The sequence below is a fragment of the Propithecus coquereli genome, unplaced genomic scaffold (genome assembly GCF_000956105.1).
Source record: "Propithecus coquereli isolate 6110/MARCELLA unplaced genomic scaffold, Pcoq_1.0 Scaffold150, whole genome shotgun sequence".
Taxonomy (NCBI): Eukaryota; Metazoa; Chordata; class Mammalia; order Primates; family Indriidae; genus Propithecus; species Propithecus coquereli.
This window is the reverse complement of record NW_012139414.1, coordinates 1061972-1076559: the sequence shown is the minus strand read 5'-3', so window position 1 is coordinate 1076559 and position 14588 is coordinate 1061972. Positions and strand designations below refer to the sequence as shown.

General features: G+C 36.3%; 1 protein-coding gene across 1 annotated transcript in view; it reads left to right on the top strand.

Moving 5' to 3' along the window:
• The window catches only part of BAZ1B (bromodomain adjacent to zinc finger domain, 1B), a 69488-nt gene that overhangs the window by 23613 nt on the left and 31287 nt on the right, over positions 1–14588 (top strand). Inside the window, exons 5-7 of the mRNA XM_012640374.1 lie at positions 1072–1193; positions 3415–3612; positions 12119–13820. Coding sequence (XP_012495828.1) covers positions 1072–1193; positions 3415–3612; positions 12119–13820 — 2022 coding nt within the window. The remainder of the gene's footprint in view (positions 1–1071; positions 1194–3414; positions 3613–12118; positions 13821–14588) is intronic.

The following is a 14588-nucleotide window of genomic DNA, read 5'->3' as shown; positions in this document are numbered from 1 at the left end:
TTTTACTTTGGTGCCACTGTCTCGCGGGTGTCCAAGTGTTATGCTTCTTTGCCTCCTTCTTTTTCCTGCCATTCCTTAGATTTTTTTCATAGTGTTATGTTTTTTGCCTTCTTTATATTTTTCAGTCTACATACTGTCTTGTTGTATGTGATCTGTGCCCACAGTTTCCACTCTTACCTATATGTAGGATGATGATTCTCAAGCCTAGGTCAGACTTCTTAACTCCAGACCTAATGCTCAGTTGTGTGTCCTCCAGGAAACTCAAATTCAACACACCTAAAGGTAAATTGATCTCTGTCTTCTTGTCTCCCAAGACAAGTAAACACGAACCCTGCTATTCTTTCCACGTTCTTTTATTTGGCCTACAATTGGCTCAGTCTCTAAGGCAAAAAACTTGGAAACCTTTAACATTCCCACATCTAGGTGGTCACCAGGTCTGTCTCCTAAATACCTCTTGAGTTTGTTTCCTTCTCCATTCCATTCAGATGTTTAGCATTGTAGCTTCTGACTTCCTTACCTTCAGTCTCACCTTCCCAGTTTTTTCATCTTCTGCTAAAATTTTATTTTCACACTAGGGATCTTTCCAAAATGCATACTAGTTAGACCAAAAATCTTCCTTTCATTCCATAGTGCTCACAAGACAAATTCCAATCTCTTTAAGTGGTATACAACACCATTTATAATCTGGCTTCAGCTTACCTTTTTTAGTTTCATTTTTGTTTATGCTATACGTTGTATTCAGCCATATATCATTGCTTGCAATGTGAGCAAGTCATATTCTTTTTTAGGTCTTTCTTGCCTACCTACTAGACTAAGTTAGGTATTACTTCTCTGTACTCCTAGTATTTTTCTTTACCATCCTTTATTATAGTATTTACCACATTGTATTGTAATTTTTTACTTGTCGACTTCCCCTAAAACTTTAGCTCCTTGAAGTTAAAGACATGATTCATCTTTGGGCTGTATCACCTAGTGCCTGGTGCAGAGTAGGTGTTTAATAAGATTGTTACTGAATGAATGACTAGAATTAAAAGAATATGTTTTTCACTAATTTTCTATTGATTTGACTAGATGACAGAGCACGTAGATCTCCACGAAAACTTCCTACTTCGTTGAAAAAAGGAGAAAGGAAATGGGCTCCTCCAAAATTTCTGCCTCACAAATATGATGTGAAACTACAAAATGAAGATAAGGTTAGTTGACAGTTTATATTAAACTCTAGTATGTATGTTTAAGAAAATATCATAGGGTTGGTTTTCTTGGAGAAAATGTGCTAAAGAAAAATATAAATGAAAGTCCTTGTACAACAGATTCTGAGTGGTTTTCTGGTCTCAGTAATTATGATTTGAAGTTAAATTATATTTTCTTTCCTGGGGGGATAGCATGCTTTTCCTCTTTTTTATAGGAATTACTAGGGTGTAAGAGTAATTTATATTTGAGCTGCAAACTCAGTTTGAAAAATAAGAACCTGTTCCCAGCAGTCATGAACTTTCCAAGGAAATACCTCTTCCCAATTAAAGGTAGAGCAGTCATTTTTGTAATATAATTAGACTCAGAAGTTGAGTCAACTCTATAATTGGTGCTTTAGAAGAAGTCTTCTAAAGTTATAAGCTAATAACTCGTGACAGTAAATACTCTTAAATAATTTAGTAATGTATTAATTATAAAATGTTCAGTTTTTATATTTTTTATATGTAAAGTGTCCAGAATCAGGATTTATCTTAAAACCAATAGGCAAGGATTTTTTTTTTAGAGTTTCATAACATAATGAGTTTCATTGATTACATCTTAGATTCTTAGAAATATGGTATGTTACTTTCAGGTCCTCCTACACCTGTATGTATAGAATCTTACTACTTCTAACTGGAAAGAAGTAGGTTAGGGAACTGGGTGTTCCCTAATGTGCAAGCCAGTTGCACATTTGTCTTTAGGCATAACTGTTTTATATAAGAAACAGCTAAAACCTGAGAAGTTTTAATAACTGTCAAAGTTCCTAATTTAGTAAATGAGATTGGGAAGGATTATAATCCAGATCTTTTGCCACTTTATTTGTATTGTCTTTTTCCTGCCTCAGAATGTTGACAAGTCTTATTCCATTCTGACTCATTTGTTTTATGGTTAGTGACTATAAGATGTGGCTGGATTGTTAGGATTTTTTTTTTATTTGAAAATTAGATGTTAAATACAATTTTTCACTGAACTTTATACTTCTCATTCAGCAAGGTAGCGCTAGTTAAAATATACTAAGGAGTCTCAACCACTTCTTTAGTTATCATTTGTATTCTTACTGATGAGCATAAATTATTTTGTTCACATATAGTTATTAACACATTGGTTACAGGAAGACAGAAAATGCAAATAATAAAAAAAGAAATGATATCTAATCCCACACTCCTTAGTAATTGGTGAATATAGTTGTGGTTAAGGGTGGTTAGCTCTTAAATGACTTTAACAAGTAGGAATTTTTTTTTTTTTTTTAGGGAGGACAGAGTCTTGCTCTGTTGCCCTGAGTAAGAGTGATGCAATGGTGTTATCATAGTTCACTGCAACCTCAAACTCCTGGGCTTAAGCAATCCTCCTGCCTCAGCCTCCTGAGTAGTGTGGACCACCATACTTGTTAATTCTTTCTATTTTTGGTAGAGACGGGGTTTCCCTCTTGTTCAGGCTGGTCTCCAACTCCGGACCTCAAGCGGTCCTCCTGGCTTGGCCTCCCAGAGTGTTAGGATTACAGGCATGATTCACTGTGCCTGGCAGGAATATTCTGATAATTTGCTTTTTTCATTTACTATATGATAATCATCTATAATGTCATAAAATTTTCTTCCAAAGCAATATTCTCAAATTTTAGTGTGTATGATAGTCACCAGAGGAGCTTATTAAGTATGTAGATTCCTAAGTGCTGCTGCCAGAGATTCTTACGATTCATTAAGTTTGTGGTGAGGCCCAAGCATCTGCTTATAAGTAGCACCCCAATAGATGATTCTGATGAATTTATCCTGATTGAGAAACTCTTTTTCCTTATGACTGCAAAGTGTCCATTATATGTATGTATTATAATTTTTAAAATGTCTTATTGATGTACCTTTAGGTAATACTCCCTCCCCTTTTTTTTTATTATATTAGCAGTTGATGATGACTTTGTCCATTTACTTCCTATGATAAATTCTTAACAAGAATTCTTGGTTGAAAGGGTACATACATTTTTAGGACTTTGATACATATTGAAAAATTGCCTAGGGATATCTTTAAATTGACATTCTGTATTTGAAAATTATTCTACATTTTCTTCTATCTAATTTATAGCCCTATTTTTATAGATGGAATTGTGATTTTTCTGGAGAGAGCACAGATTTTTGTTCTCATTGGTTAATTACTTTTTACCCTAATAGTGAGTTATTTATACTTGTTACCTAGATCATTAGCAATGTGCCAGCAGACAGCTTGATTCGTACAGAGCGCCCACCAAATAAGGAGATACTTCGATACTTTATACGGCATAATGCATTACGGGCTGGTACTGGTGAAAATGCACCTTGGGTTGTCGAAGATGAATTGGTGAAGAAATATTCCCTGCCCAGCAAGTTCAGTGACTTTTTACTTGATCCATACAAGGTAAGGTTACTATTAATTTTTCGACAGCAAGATAGAACACTATTAGATGAGCTTATTTTCTTTAGTGGCTCCAGTAGGATTAGATTTATAGCACATTTTGAACTGTAACATCAGATAATGAATTCAAAAATTTTCAGATATATCTGTTTCATTAAGGTTGTGATACAGGGTTGATCAGGGAGAGGCCATATTCAATATCTCTCCTACTTTAATTCATTTTTGATTATGCTTGCATAACTAAAAAATAGAAAAAATAAATACCTGTGCTTTTTTTTGCCTCATATCCTTTTTAGAATGAGGTATGGTATAAATATAAAAAATATTTTGTGAACTTATTCCTAAAGATGAGAACTGCTTTTGTATGTCAGACAAGATGATCAAATATACTTGCAGTCTTGAAAAGAACCTGTAATGAATATTACTTTGTGTGACAGGTTAGTAGAAAACCTAGCATTTTTCTCTTGACAGAAATAAAGAGGGTTTTTTCTTTAACCATCTCATCTGATCTTCAGAAAATTTTTGTGAAGTCATATGGTGTATATATTAATCTTACATTATATAGATGGGTAACCTCAGGCCTAGTCTAATTAGAACCAACAGAAAGTGAATGACAAGATTTAAGACACTGGCTTAGTGTTTCTGATTGTCTTTTTCATCTCAGGGTTTATCCAGTAAGATTTTTAGATTTAACTTATTAGCATACCAGCTGATACTTTCATCTTGGTTTCTGGGCCAGAATAGGGCCAGGAAAGGGCTGCTGATCCTTTAAAACTATGTCAGACTTCCAGGATCTCTTTTTTCCCATTCCTTTTAATTTTGAACAAATAAAGACATCTTAAAATATGACAACTAAATTACTTAGGTAGATTATGCTGACAAAAGAGTATTTATTCAAAAGTAATTTTATTTTTCTTGGTTGGGTTGAGTCTTGAGTAAAGATTCCTAACCATAGTTTAGCGTTTAGCACATTTTTTATCGTAGACCAGCAAGATGAAGCGCTATCTTCCACTAAGCTATTTAAATTTTTATTATTTGCTTAAAAAAAGCAAAATTTAGGAATTAATTGGCTTTTTCTAGATCAGGACTAAATTTCCTAGGGAACTATAGTAAACCTAAATTCTTTCTTAAATGTTTTTATGTACTGAGGGGAAATTTGAGTTCATTGTCATTTCATTGCCTTTTCATTGCCATAGAATTTTTGGAATCATGATATGGCTTTCTGTGGGTGTCACAGATTACTATCTTAATTGTATGAGAACCCTGTGTATAAATTGTCTCTGAATGGGTTTTAGACTCTTGGATCACTTGAGTCCTTAAGTATTTTCTTCTTTTTCAGTCTTACAGCTATCTATTATGTATTTTAGTTTAGTGATTCAAGTATGTGAATAACATGAAACACCATTATTTATGGGTAAAAGATCTTCCAGGTTTATTAGGACAAAAAAGCTGATCCATAGTTTTTACAGGAGCCAGAGATTAGAGTTCTAGGAACTTACGTCCAGAAAGCCAATTTCTGAAGAAATTGACTATTCCCAAAATTTCTAATGAGGATTTAAGTTGTTAATTTTATGAAATTTGGCTATAATTCAGATTGAGAGTGGGAAATGCAAGCTTGCTTAGATTAAACTGCTGTAAGAAGGCAGTGATTTTACTTAGTAAGAAAAATTAAGCCTTATGTAAAATACCAGTCTACAAAATTAAGGGCATATATTTGTCTTTATTATCTATTTTCCTTACCTTAAATAATAATTTCTTATTACCCAGTACTAACTATTTGACATTTCACTGGTTGTCTCCTGTGTCTTGCATATGAGGTGTGTTTTTCCTATTTGTAAAATTAATTTTCTTAAGGGACTTTTGGCTTCTTAGCCAGGGTACAATGTAGTAAAGAGCACAGATAAGTAGACCATAAAACATTGCTTTGGATACTTTCTTCATCTACAGGAAATTTTAAAGTTGATTACATATGACCCGCTCGTCCCAAAGGCATGGGATATTTTCTGTCTTTGTCTTCTCTTTGGTTTTTGTAAAATTTAATGTTCTACCAGGCTTTTCAGTTTATACATTTACTGTGTAGAGAGATGAGGCCTGGAGAGAGAAAGCAAGTTGTGAGCAATAGTTTTAGGAAAGGACTGATGGGGAGACTTTAGGGGGGAGAGAGGAAAATTATTTAGAAATACTGGAATTTTGGATTGTAAACCTAAGTAGGGCCTAGTATGATAATGAATGTGTTTGTGGTCTTGTAAACTCTCTCTAGAATATAAGTTACTTGAGAATGAGAACTATCTTACTCATTTTATATCTTGTGATGTTTAACATAGTATGTTGCATATAATAGGTACGTGGCTATTTAATATATTTCTTGAAGAAGTTCCATTTGTTGGAGAAAATGCTACTGACAGTTGGGTTTTAGGGATACCGTAAATTTGCGTAGGCCTGACACCTTAGAGGCATGCTTCACGAGGCAATTGGATGATAACATAACTGTCATCTAAGATGAAATCTGCCATTTTAGTAGCTCATTTCCTCTCTTGTAATACATTGCAGCCCTAGTGTTTTGCTAGTCTCTCTATGATGTTTGAACTCTTGTTTTGGACTGATAGGGTATATCCTAGTAGGGAAGCCTTTGGATAGAGATGTAAGAAGAAAATAATACTTTTCAAGACATTTGGAATTCTGAAACAATTTGATCTAATTTAGCATTGTTCTTAATATATTTAAAAAAAATTTTATTTTGAGTAATCTTATATAGAGTTGACAAAATTCTATCAATACAAAGAATTTCCATGTAGTCTTCAATTAGATTCCTTAAATGTTCCTTTGATCATATTTGTTTTATCATTTTCTCTCTTTACACACATACAAATTATTTGTTCTGAGCCAAGTAAGTTGCCAGGCAGGACGCCCCTTTACAAAACTCTTGAATATATATTTCTTAAAAACAAGGATATTTTCTAATGTAACTGTAGTACAGTTAATCAAAATCAAGAAATTAACATTGAAACAATTCTTTTTTTGAAAGTTTGAAAAATGACATTAACTTTAATAATATATTTTATTTGACCCAAATATACAAAATAGAAATAATTCTGTTATCTTAAAATCTATAGTTCTTATTCACATTTTGCCAATTGTTCAATAATCTCCTTTTAGCCACGAAAATTTGTCTTGGTGTTAATAGGATCCGGTGTGGTATCACATATTGTATTTACTTGTCTCTTTCACCTCTTTTGATTTGGGACTGTCTCAGCTTTTCTTTGTCTTTCAAAACCGTGACATTCTAAAATAATACAAGCTAGTTATTTCATAGAATGGTTTTCAATTTTGGTTTATTTCCTCATTAGATTTAGATTATAAATGTTTGATAGAAATGCCACAGAATTGATACATTCTTCTTAGTAGATCATATCAAAAGTCATATGATATAATTTTGTCTCATTACTAGTGGATATTACATATATATATGTTTAATTTTTTTAAATAGAATGCTTCATGAATTTGTGTGCCATCCTTGCGCAGGGGCCATGCTAATCTTTTCTGTATCATTCCAATTTTAGTATATGTGCTGCCGAAGCGAGCACTAGTGGATATTATATATTTTAAAACATGTTTCTTACTTGTCCTAATAACTGATGTTTCAAGTAAGTGTTCATAGCCTGAAGATTTTTCTTTAAATAAAGTTTAGCTAAAAAGTTTTTTATGAGTTAGAGATTAGAGAAGTACTTTAACACATTGACTGCCACACTAGAAAAAAAATCTTTTTCCCTGGGGTCACAGTGTTTTATTACGAAAATAGAATAAGAACTTCGAAAATGAAATAATCCTGTCTAATTTAGTGAAAAATTTGTTATTTTTTATTGTTTTCTGTGTGTTTGAGTTATATGCAACTTGAAAAATAGTTCACATGGCTCCCAAGATAAAGAGATGTGTGAATTACATATGCTTCATGAGGCCCCGGGCTCAAAACTAGAGTGAGTTAAATACAACTCACATGGCAGTTAATGTGTTAAAAGATAAACTTATATTAGAGCTGGGTGAGGTGGCTCACACCTGTAATCCTAGCACTTTCTCGGAGACCCAGGTGGGAGGATTGCGTGAGCCCAGGAGTTCAAGACCAGCCTGAGACACCATCTCTACAAACAATAGCAAAATTATCTGAGCATGGTGGCACATGCCTTTAGTCCCAGCTACTCAGGAGGCTGAGGCAGGAGGATCACTTGAGTCCAGGAGTTTGAGGTTGCACAGAGCTATGATGATGCCACTGCATTCTAGCTTGGATGACAGAGCAAGACTGTATCTCCAAATAAAAGATAAATTATATTATTTTCAAAACACTTTAAAAATATTTTATAGTAACACAGTTTGCTCATTTGCTGGTAAAGGCTTATGGAGATTGAGACAAGCATGCTATGTGAATGTTGCTCTCAAATTTCTAACATGTTGCCTTGGGTGAATAAGAAGAGTGAAATAAGAATCAGAATGTAGGTTGTCAGAGTTTTCTTTTCTTTTTTTGAGACAGTCTCTCACTCCGTTTTGCCTGGGCTAGAGTGCTGTGGCATCAACCTAGCTCACGGCAACCTCACACTCCTGGGCTCAAGCAATCCTTCTGCCTCAGCCTCCCGAGTAGCTGGGACTACAGGCATGTGCCACCATGCCCGGCTAATTTTTTCTATATATTTTTAGTTGTCCAGCCAATTTCTTTCTATCTTTAGGAGAGACGGGGTCTCGCTCTTGCTCAGGCTGGTCTTGAACTCCTGAGCTCAAGTGATCCTCCCACCTTGGCCTCCCAGAGTGCTAGGATTACAGGCGTGAGCTACCACGCCTGGCCTGTCTGAGTTTTCTAGTTTAGGGATTTGTTACTTAGATTATACTGATATTAAGTTAAATTCAGCATTGGAACGAGCTATAACAAATAATTTCTTGCTTTTTATCTTATTTTTATCAAGAAATATGACTTCTTTCAGGTAGATATTTGTGGTGGTGGTATGTTCCTGGTGACAGGAACAAATGTAGAATTGTATACACTCTGTATTTCTTTTAGCCTCCCATGTTGCTGAGACATTCGTTAATATTTTTTCCTGTTTAGCTATTAGGAAGAACCTTTGCCAATAAATTACAATATTGCTAATCCAGGTGTCCATTCTTCTAATCTCCCTCCCTATTTAACCCTAGTAGATTAATTGTGCTGAGTGGGGGATAGGGGAAACCCTTAGCACATAAGTGGTTTTATACTTTTTCAGATCCCCCTGAGTCCAGCCATGCCGGCTCCCATTTGGCTGGGACTGCCAGCATGCCCCATGCTGAGATGATCCAGTTACTGAAGGACTGCTCACGCAGGGAGCCGGCCTGTTGGGAGGGGGTTGGGTGAGTTCATTTCTTTCATTTTTAAGGAAAAAAAGTTACTTGAGGTGACTTGGCAAGAAAACACACCTTATAAATAAAAGTAAATTGTTGGACCCTCTTGTGGCTTAGCCATCCCACCTCTTGTATCATTTCTTCATAATACCATGCTTCTAAGTGGAAGAAGTTTAAAGAACCTTATGCTAAATTTGAATGTTTTTTTTAATAAAAAGAAATTAGTAAATTAAGTGTTCCAGTTATAATAGACTCTATTAAAAGATAATCTATTTAATATGCTAAAAATGAAACTTAGTCTCATATTAATCTCCTTTTTAGTGATAAATTTCATTTTAGGATAACTTTATTCTGAGCATTAGAATCTGTTTATCTATACTGTGAAGATTTTCTAAGGCTAGTTGAAGAGGATTAGCTTTTGTGGGGCACACATTTGTTTTTAATTCCTGCCAGGATCATGATGTGTCTCGCTCTGTGATTTATAGGATATCTCTGAAATATCGTAGTCTTTGGATTACTGACAGTATTACTATCCATGCAGAGAATGGAATGTTAGATAAATTGTGTTTGCTTACTCTTTCTAATATTTTGAAATTTAGTTCTAGGGAACTAGAACTGGGAAATTCTGTGTCTGTGGAAAGTATCCTCTGAGTCGTGGATTGAGTTTATATTCTGTAAAACTATAAAATGTCTTTGTCAGACCCATACTAAGGATGATTATTGGGGAACAACATGTTGAATTTTAATCAGGCAACAAAAAAAGAGTCAGCCAAAGGAATAATAACCTGCAGTTGCCTGTAATTCTTAAAAGGCAGATTGGCCTTTAAAGTTAGAGAACTTAGCCAGAAAGGGATTTGTTACGTATAGTCTACTCACTCAATGCAGGCCCTATTTCTACCTCTTGTGTTGCCTTGGTTATGTGAGTTTGTTTTTCCTGTGGTTATTTCCTCAATGTTTAAATCTTCTTTTTGCTTTTTTTTAATCTACCCAAGATTACACTTCAGTGTTTAAATCTTAATTGGCATTATAGTACGGATTATTAAATTTTATTAAACCTATTTGCTTTTCTCCTAACAAGGGCATAGATGTTCTTTGTTACCTCTGGAATTTATTTCATCCTAGCCATTTCCTGGTAGCCTTTTTTTAGGGGCTCATAATTTCATATTCAATAGTCTCTAGCTGTTTTTTTTGTCTGTAGTCTCATCTTACACTAGCCTGTCCTGCCTGCTGTCTGCAGACTGCTTCTTTTTATGTTATTCTTTCAGGTTAGTTCCTTCCACTTAGCAACCTGAAGCTAAGTTTATCCAGTCTCTTAAGTGCCATCCATGTGCTTAGCTGCTTTTGGTAATAGACTTAAGTATTCTGAAGGTTATCTAGTCTTTTTTCCTAATCACTTGAAACAATTTTTTTCTGAAATAGGCTGTACTTTACCATTGCTTCGTTATTTCGTTTACTTTGTGTTTTAGCTGTTGGGCCTTTTTCTTCATAATTACATGCTTTAAAGCATTACAATCATGGGGTTTGGTGTTTTTTGTTTTAAATACATTTAAACAGGCCGGGAGCGGTGGCTCACGCCTGTAATCCTAGCACTCTGGGAGGCCGAGGCAGGTGGATCATTTGAGCTCAGGAGTTCGAGACCAGCCTGAGCCAAGAGCGAGACCCCGTCTCTACTAAAAATAGAAAGAAATTACTTGGACAACTAAAAATCTATATAGAAAAAATTAGCCGGGCATGGTGGCGCATGCTTGTAGTCCCAGCTACTCGGGAGGCTGAGGCAGTAGTATCGCTTGAGCCCAGAAGTTTGAGGTTGCTGTGAGCTAGGCTGATGCCATGGCACTCTAGCCCGGGCAACAGAGTGAGACTCTGTCTCAAAAAAAAAAAAAAAAAAAATACATTTAAACAGAGAAATGGCTGTATCGTGACAAATGGACTGGGTTCTAACTTGCTAACTAGTTCTATATGATGAGTATGAGGCATGGGATGTTTGAGGAGACAGCAGATGATGTGTGTCCAGGAGAGTGGGAATGCAAACGGACTAAAGGAATATTGCTGGGCAGTGTTGAGGACCCATTTGAGGTGCCTGATAATGATTTTATCCTGAGACCACTCACTGTTGTATTTTTAATTCTAGCCATGTTTAAGCTGAACATGTGCAGGCCAGGAGTAAATGGATGTGAGTTAATCAGGGTTATGGTTTTTCCAAGTAAATGTAATAGAACAAGAGAGAGAAGGAAACTGTAGGTTTATGTGAGATTGATTATCATGATTGACTTGAATTTAATCTGGGTAAAGAAGGATGAGGGAGGGGCAGTAAAAATGTGATAAAATTAATGGATTTAAGGTCCTGGTGAAATTGAAGGATTATAGAGTTGGGGAACCTAGAGGGAGCAAATTCGAAAGATATGAGGGTATGTTCAAAGAGTTGTATGAAATTAATGAGAATTTAGAAAACTTACAGTTAATGTATTCGTGGGAATGAGTTCTTGAAGTATGGGGAGAGGACAGAGGAGTTTGAGACACCAATAGGCCAAAGGTTGGAGGTTTCCTTGTCTGTGATTAGCATTTATGTTGTTCTTAGACTGGCTGATGCTTTTAATAAGAAAATATGCTTCAGAGTTTAGGCAAAAATATTTAAACATTATACTTTCTACTTCAAAGCATAGAATGCCCTGGATTAGAATAAATCTTGAAAGGATAAAAATCAGTCTTGTTTCAAGAACAGTACTTTTTAAACTCCTCAGATATTGCTAGTGTCTAGATCAGATATCCTTAATCTGGGGTCCATGGATGGACTCTCTGAAATTGCGTGCATAGTTTTTATGTGTTGTTTCTGGGGAAAGAGTTTACAGATTTCATTAAAATATTTAAGAACCACTACTGTACATATAAACAGAGAACTAGGTACATAGCAAAATGTCTAATATTAGAGTGTAGTTTTTTAAGTCTCGTTATCAAGAGAATTTTATATTGATATGGCAAAAACATTAGCTAACATTCATGTCTTTGTTTTTTCAGGGACACAGTGTTTATGATGAGAAATGAATGTGTAGTTTTACCTGAATGGCTGGGGAAGAGGGCCTTTAAGATGCTTAAGTATGACTTTGTTAAATCAGTTTTTAAAATTAATTTTGCTCCTATTCTTAAATTCTAGTATATGACTCTGAACCCTTCTACTAAGAGGAAGAATACTGGATCCCCAGACAGGAAACCCTCAAAGAAATCTAAAACAGACAACTCTTCTCTGAGTTCACCACTAAATCCTAAGTTATGGTGTCATGTACACCTGAAGAAATCATTGAATGGGTCACCACTCAAAGTAAAGAACTCGAAGAATTCCAAATCTCCAGAAGAACATCTGGAAGAAGTAATGAAGATGATGTCACCCAACAAGCTACATGCTAACTTTCACATTCCCAAGAAAGGCCCACCTGCCAAGAAACCAGGGAAACACAGTGACAAACCTTTGAAGGCAAAGGGCAGAAGCAAAGGCATTCTGAATGGACAGAAATCCACAGGGAATTCCAAATCCCCCAAAAAGGGATTGAAGACTCCTAAAACCAAAATGAAGCAGATGACTTTGTTGGATATGGCCAAAGGCACGCAAAAGATGACACGAGCCCCACGGAATTCCGGGGGTACACCTAGGTCCTCTAGTAAACCTCATAAACATCTGCCTCCTGCTGCACTACACCTGATTGCCTACTACAAAGAAAACAAAGACAGGGAGGACAAGAAGAGTGCCCTGTCTTGTGTTATCTCCAAAACAGCTCGTCTTCTCTCTAGTGAAGATAGAGCTCGTCTTCCGGAAGAATTGCGAAGTATTGTTCAAAAACGCTATGAGCTTCTAGAGCACAAAAAGAGGTGGGCCTCTATGTCTGAAGAGCAACGGAAAGAATATTTGAAAAAGAAACGAGAGGAGCTGAAAGAAAAGTTGAAGGAAAAAGCCAAGGAGCGGAGAGAGAAAGAACTGCTTGAGAAATTAGAAAAACAAAAGCGGTATGAGGACCAAGAATTAACTGGCAAAAACCTTCCAGCATTTAGATTGGTGGATACTCCTGAAGGGCTGCCCAACACACTCTTTGGGGATGTGGCCATGGTGGTGGAATTCTTGAGCTGTTATTCTGGGCTACTCCTACCAGATGCGCAGTATCCTATTACTGCTGTGTCGCTTATGGAAGCCTTGAGTGCAGATAAAGGTGGCTTTTTATACCTGAATAGAGTGTTGGTTATCCTTTTACAGACCTTATTACAAGACGAAATAGCAGAAGACTATGGTGAATTGGGAATGAAGCTGTCAGAAATCCCCCTGACTCTACATTCTGTTTCAGAGCTGGTACGCCTCTGCTTGCGCAGATCTGATGTTCAGGAGGAAAGTGAGGGCTCAGACACAGATGACAATAAAGATTCAGCACCATTTGAGGATAATGAGGTACAAGATGAGTTCTTAGAGAAGCTGGAGACCTCTGAATTTTTTGAGTTAACATCAGAAGAGAAGCTACAGATCTTGACAGCACTGTGCCACCGGATCCTCATGACATACTCAGTACAAGACCACATGGAGACCAGACAGCAGATGTCTGCAGAGTTGTGGAAGGAGCGGCTTGCTGTGTTGAAGGAAGAAAATGATAAGAAGAGAGCAGAGAAACAGAAACGAAAAGAAATGGAAGCCAGAAATAAAGAAAATGGAAAAGAGGAGAATGGGTTAGGCAAAACTGATAGGAAAAAAGAAATTGTGAAGTTTGAGCCCCAAGTAGATACAGAAGCTGAAGACATGATTAGTGCTGTGAAGAGCAGACGGCTACTTGCCATTCAAGCTAAGAAGGAACGGGAAATCCAGGAAAGAGAAATGAAAGGTAAAATTTCATGCTGAGATTAAAGGGGAATCCCTTTAGAAGTTGTAACAGAAGGAAACTACTGAGGTAATGATAGGGTCTCTAGTTTTCATAACTGTTTACTTATTTCTGTATGTAATAACCCAGCACTATGAGGTATGTAATATTTTAGCAGGAGTGTTCAGCCTGGTATTCTGCATTTAATAATAAGTTAATGTGATGTAACATTTTTTTCTGGGTTTAGTAAGGGACCAAATCCCTTACTAAAGTAGGCATACTGGAAACAACATAAGACTTGGGGGTTGGCTGACCTAGGTTCAAATCCTAGCTGTGATTTAGCTATACAGTATTTCTTTGGGCAAGTTAGTTATCCATGCCTCACCTTCCCCATATACTTGGTAAGATTGTTGTAGCAGTTGAATGACAAAGTATTTGAAGCCCCTAGCACAGTCACCACTCAGTAATCTTGCTCCTATATATATATATATATATATATATATATATATGGTTTTTTTCTTTCTTTCTTTTTTCTTTGAGGCAGGGTCTTGCTCTATTGCCCAGGCTAGAGTGCAGTAGCAGCATCATAGCTCACTGCAACCTCAAACTCCTGGGCTCAAACCATCCTCTTGCCTCAGCCTCCTGAGTAGCTCGGACAGCCCACCACGCCCAGCTACTCTTGCTTCCCCCCCACCCCCATCCTCCCCTCATTTTTCTATTTTTAGTAGAGACAGGGTCTCACTCTTGCTCAGTCAGGCTGGTCTCAAACTCCTGACCTCAAGTGATCCTCTC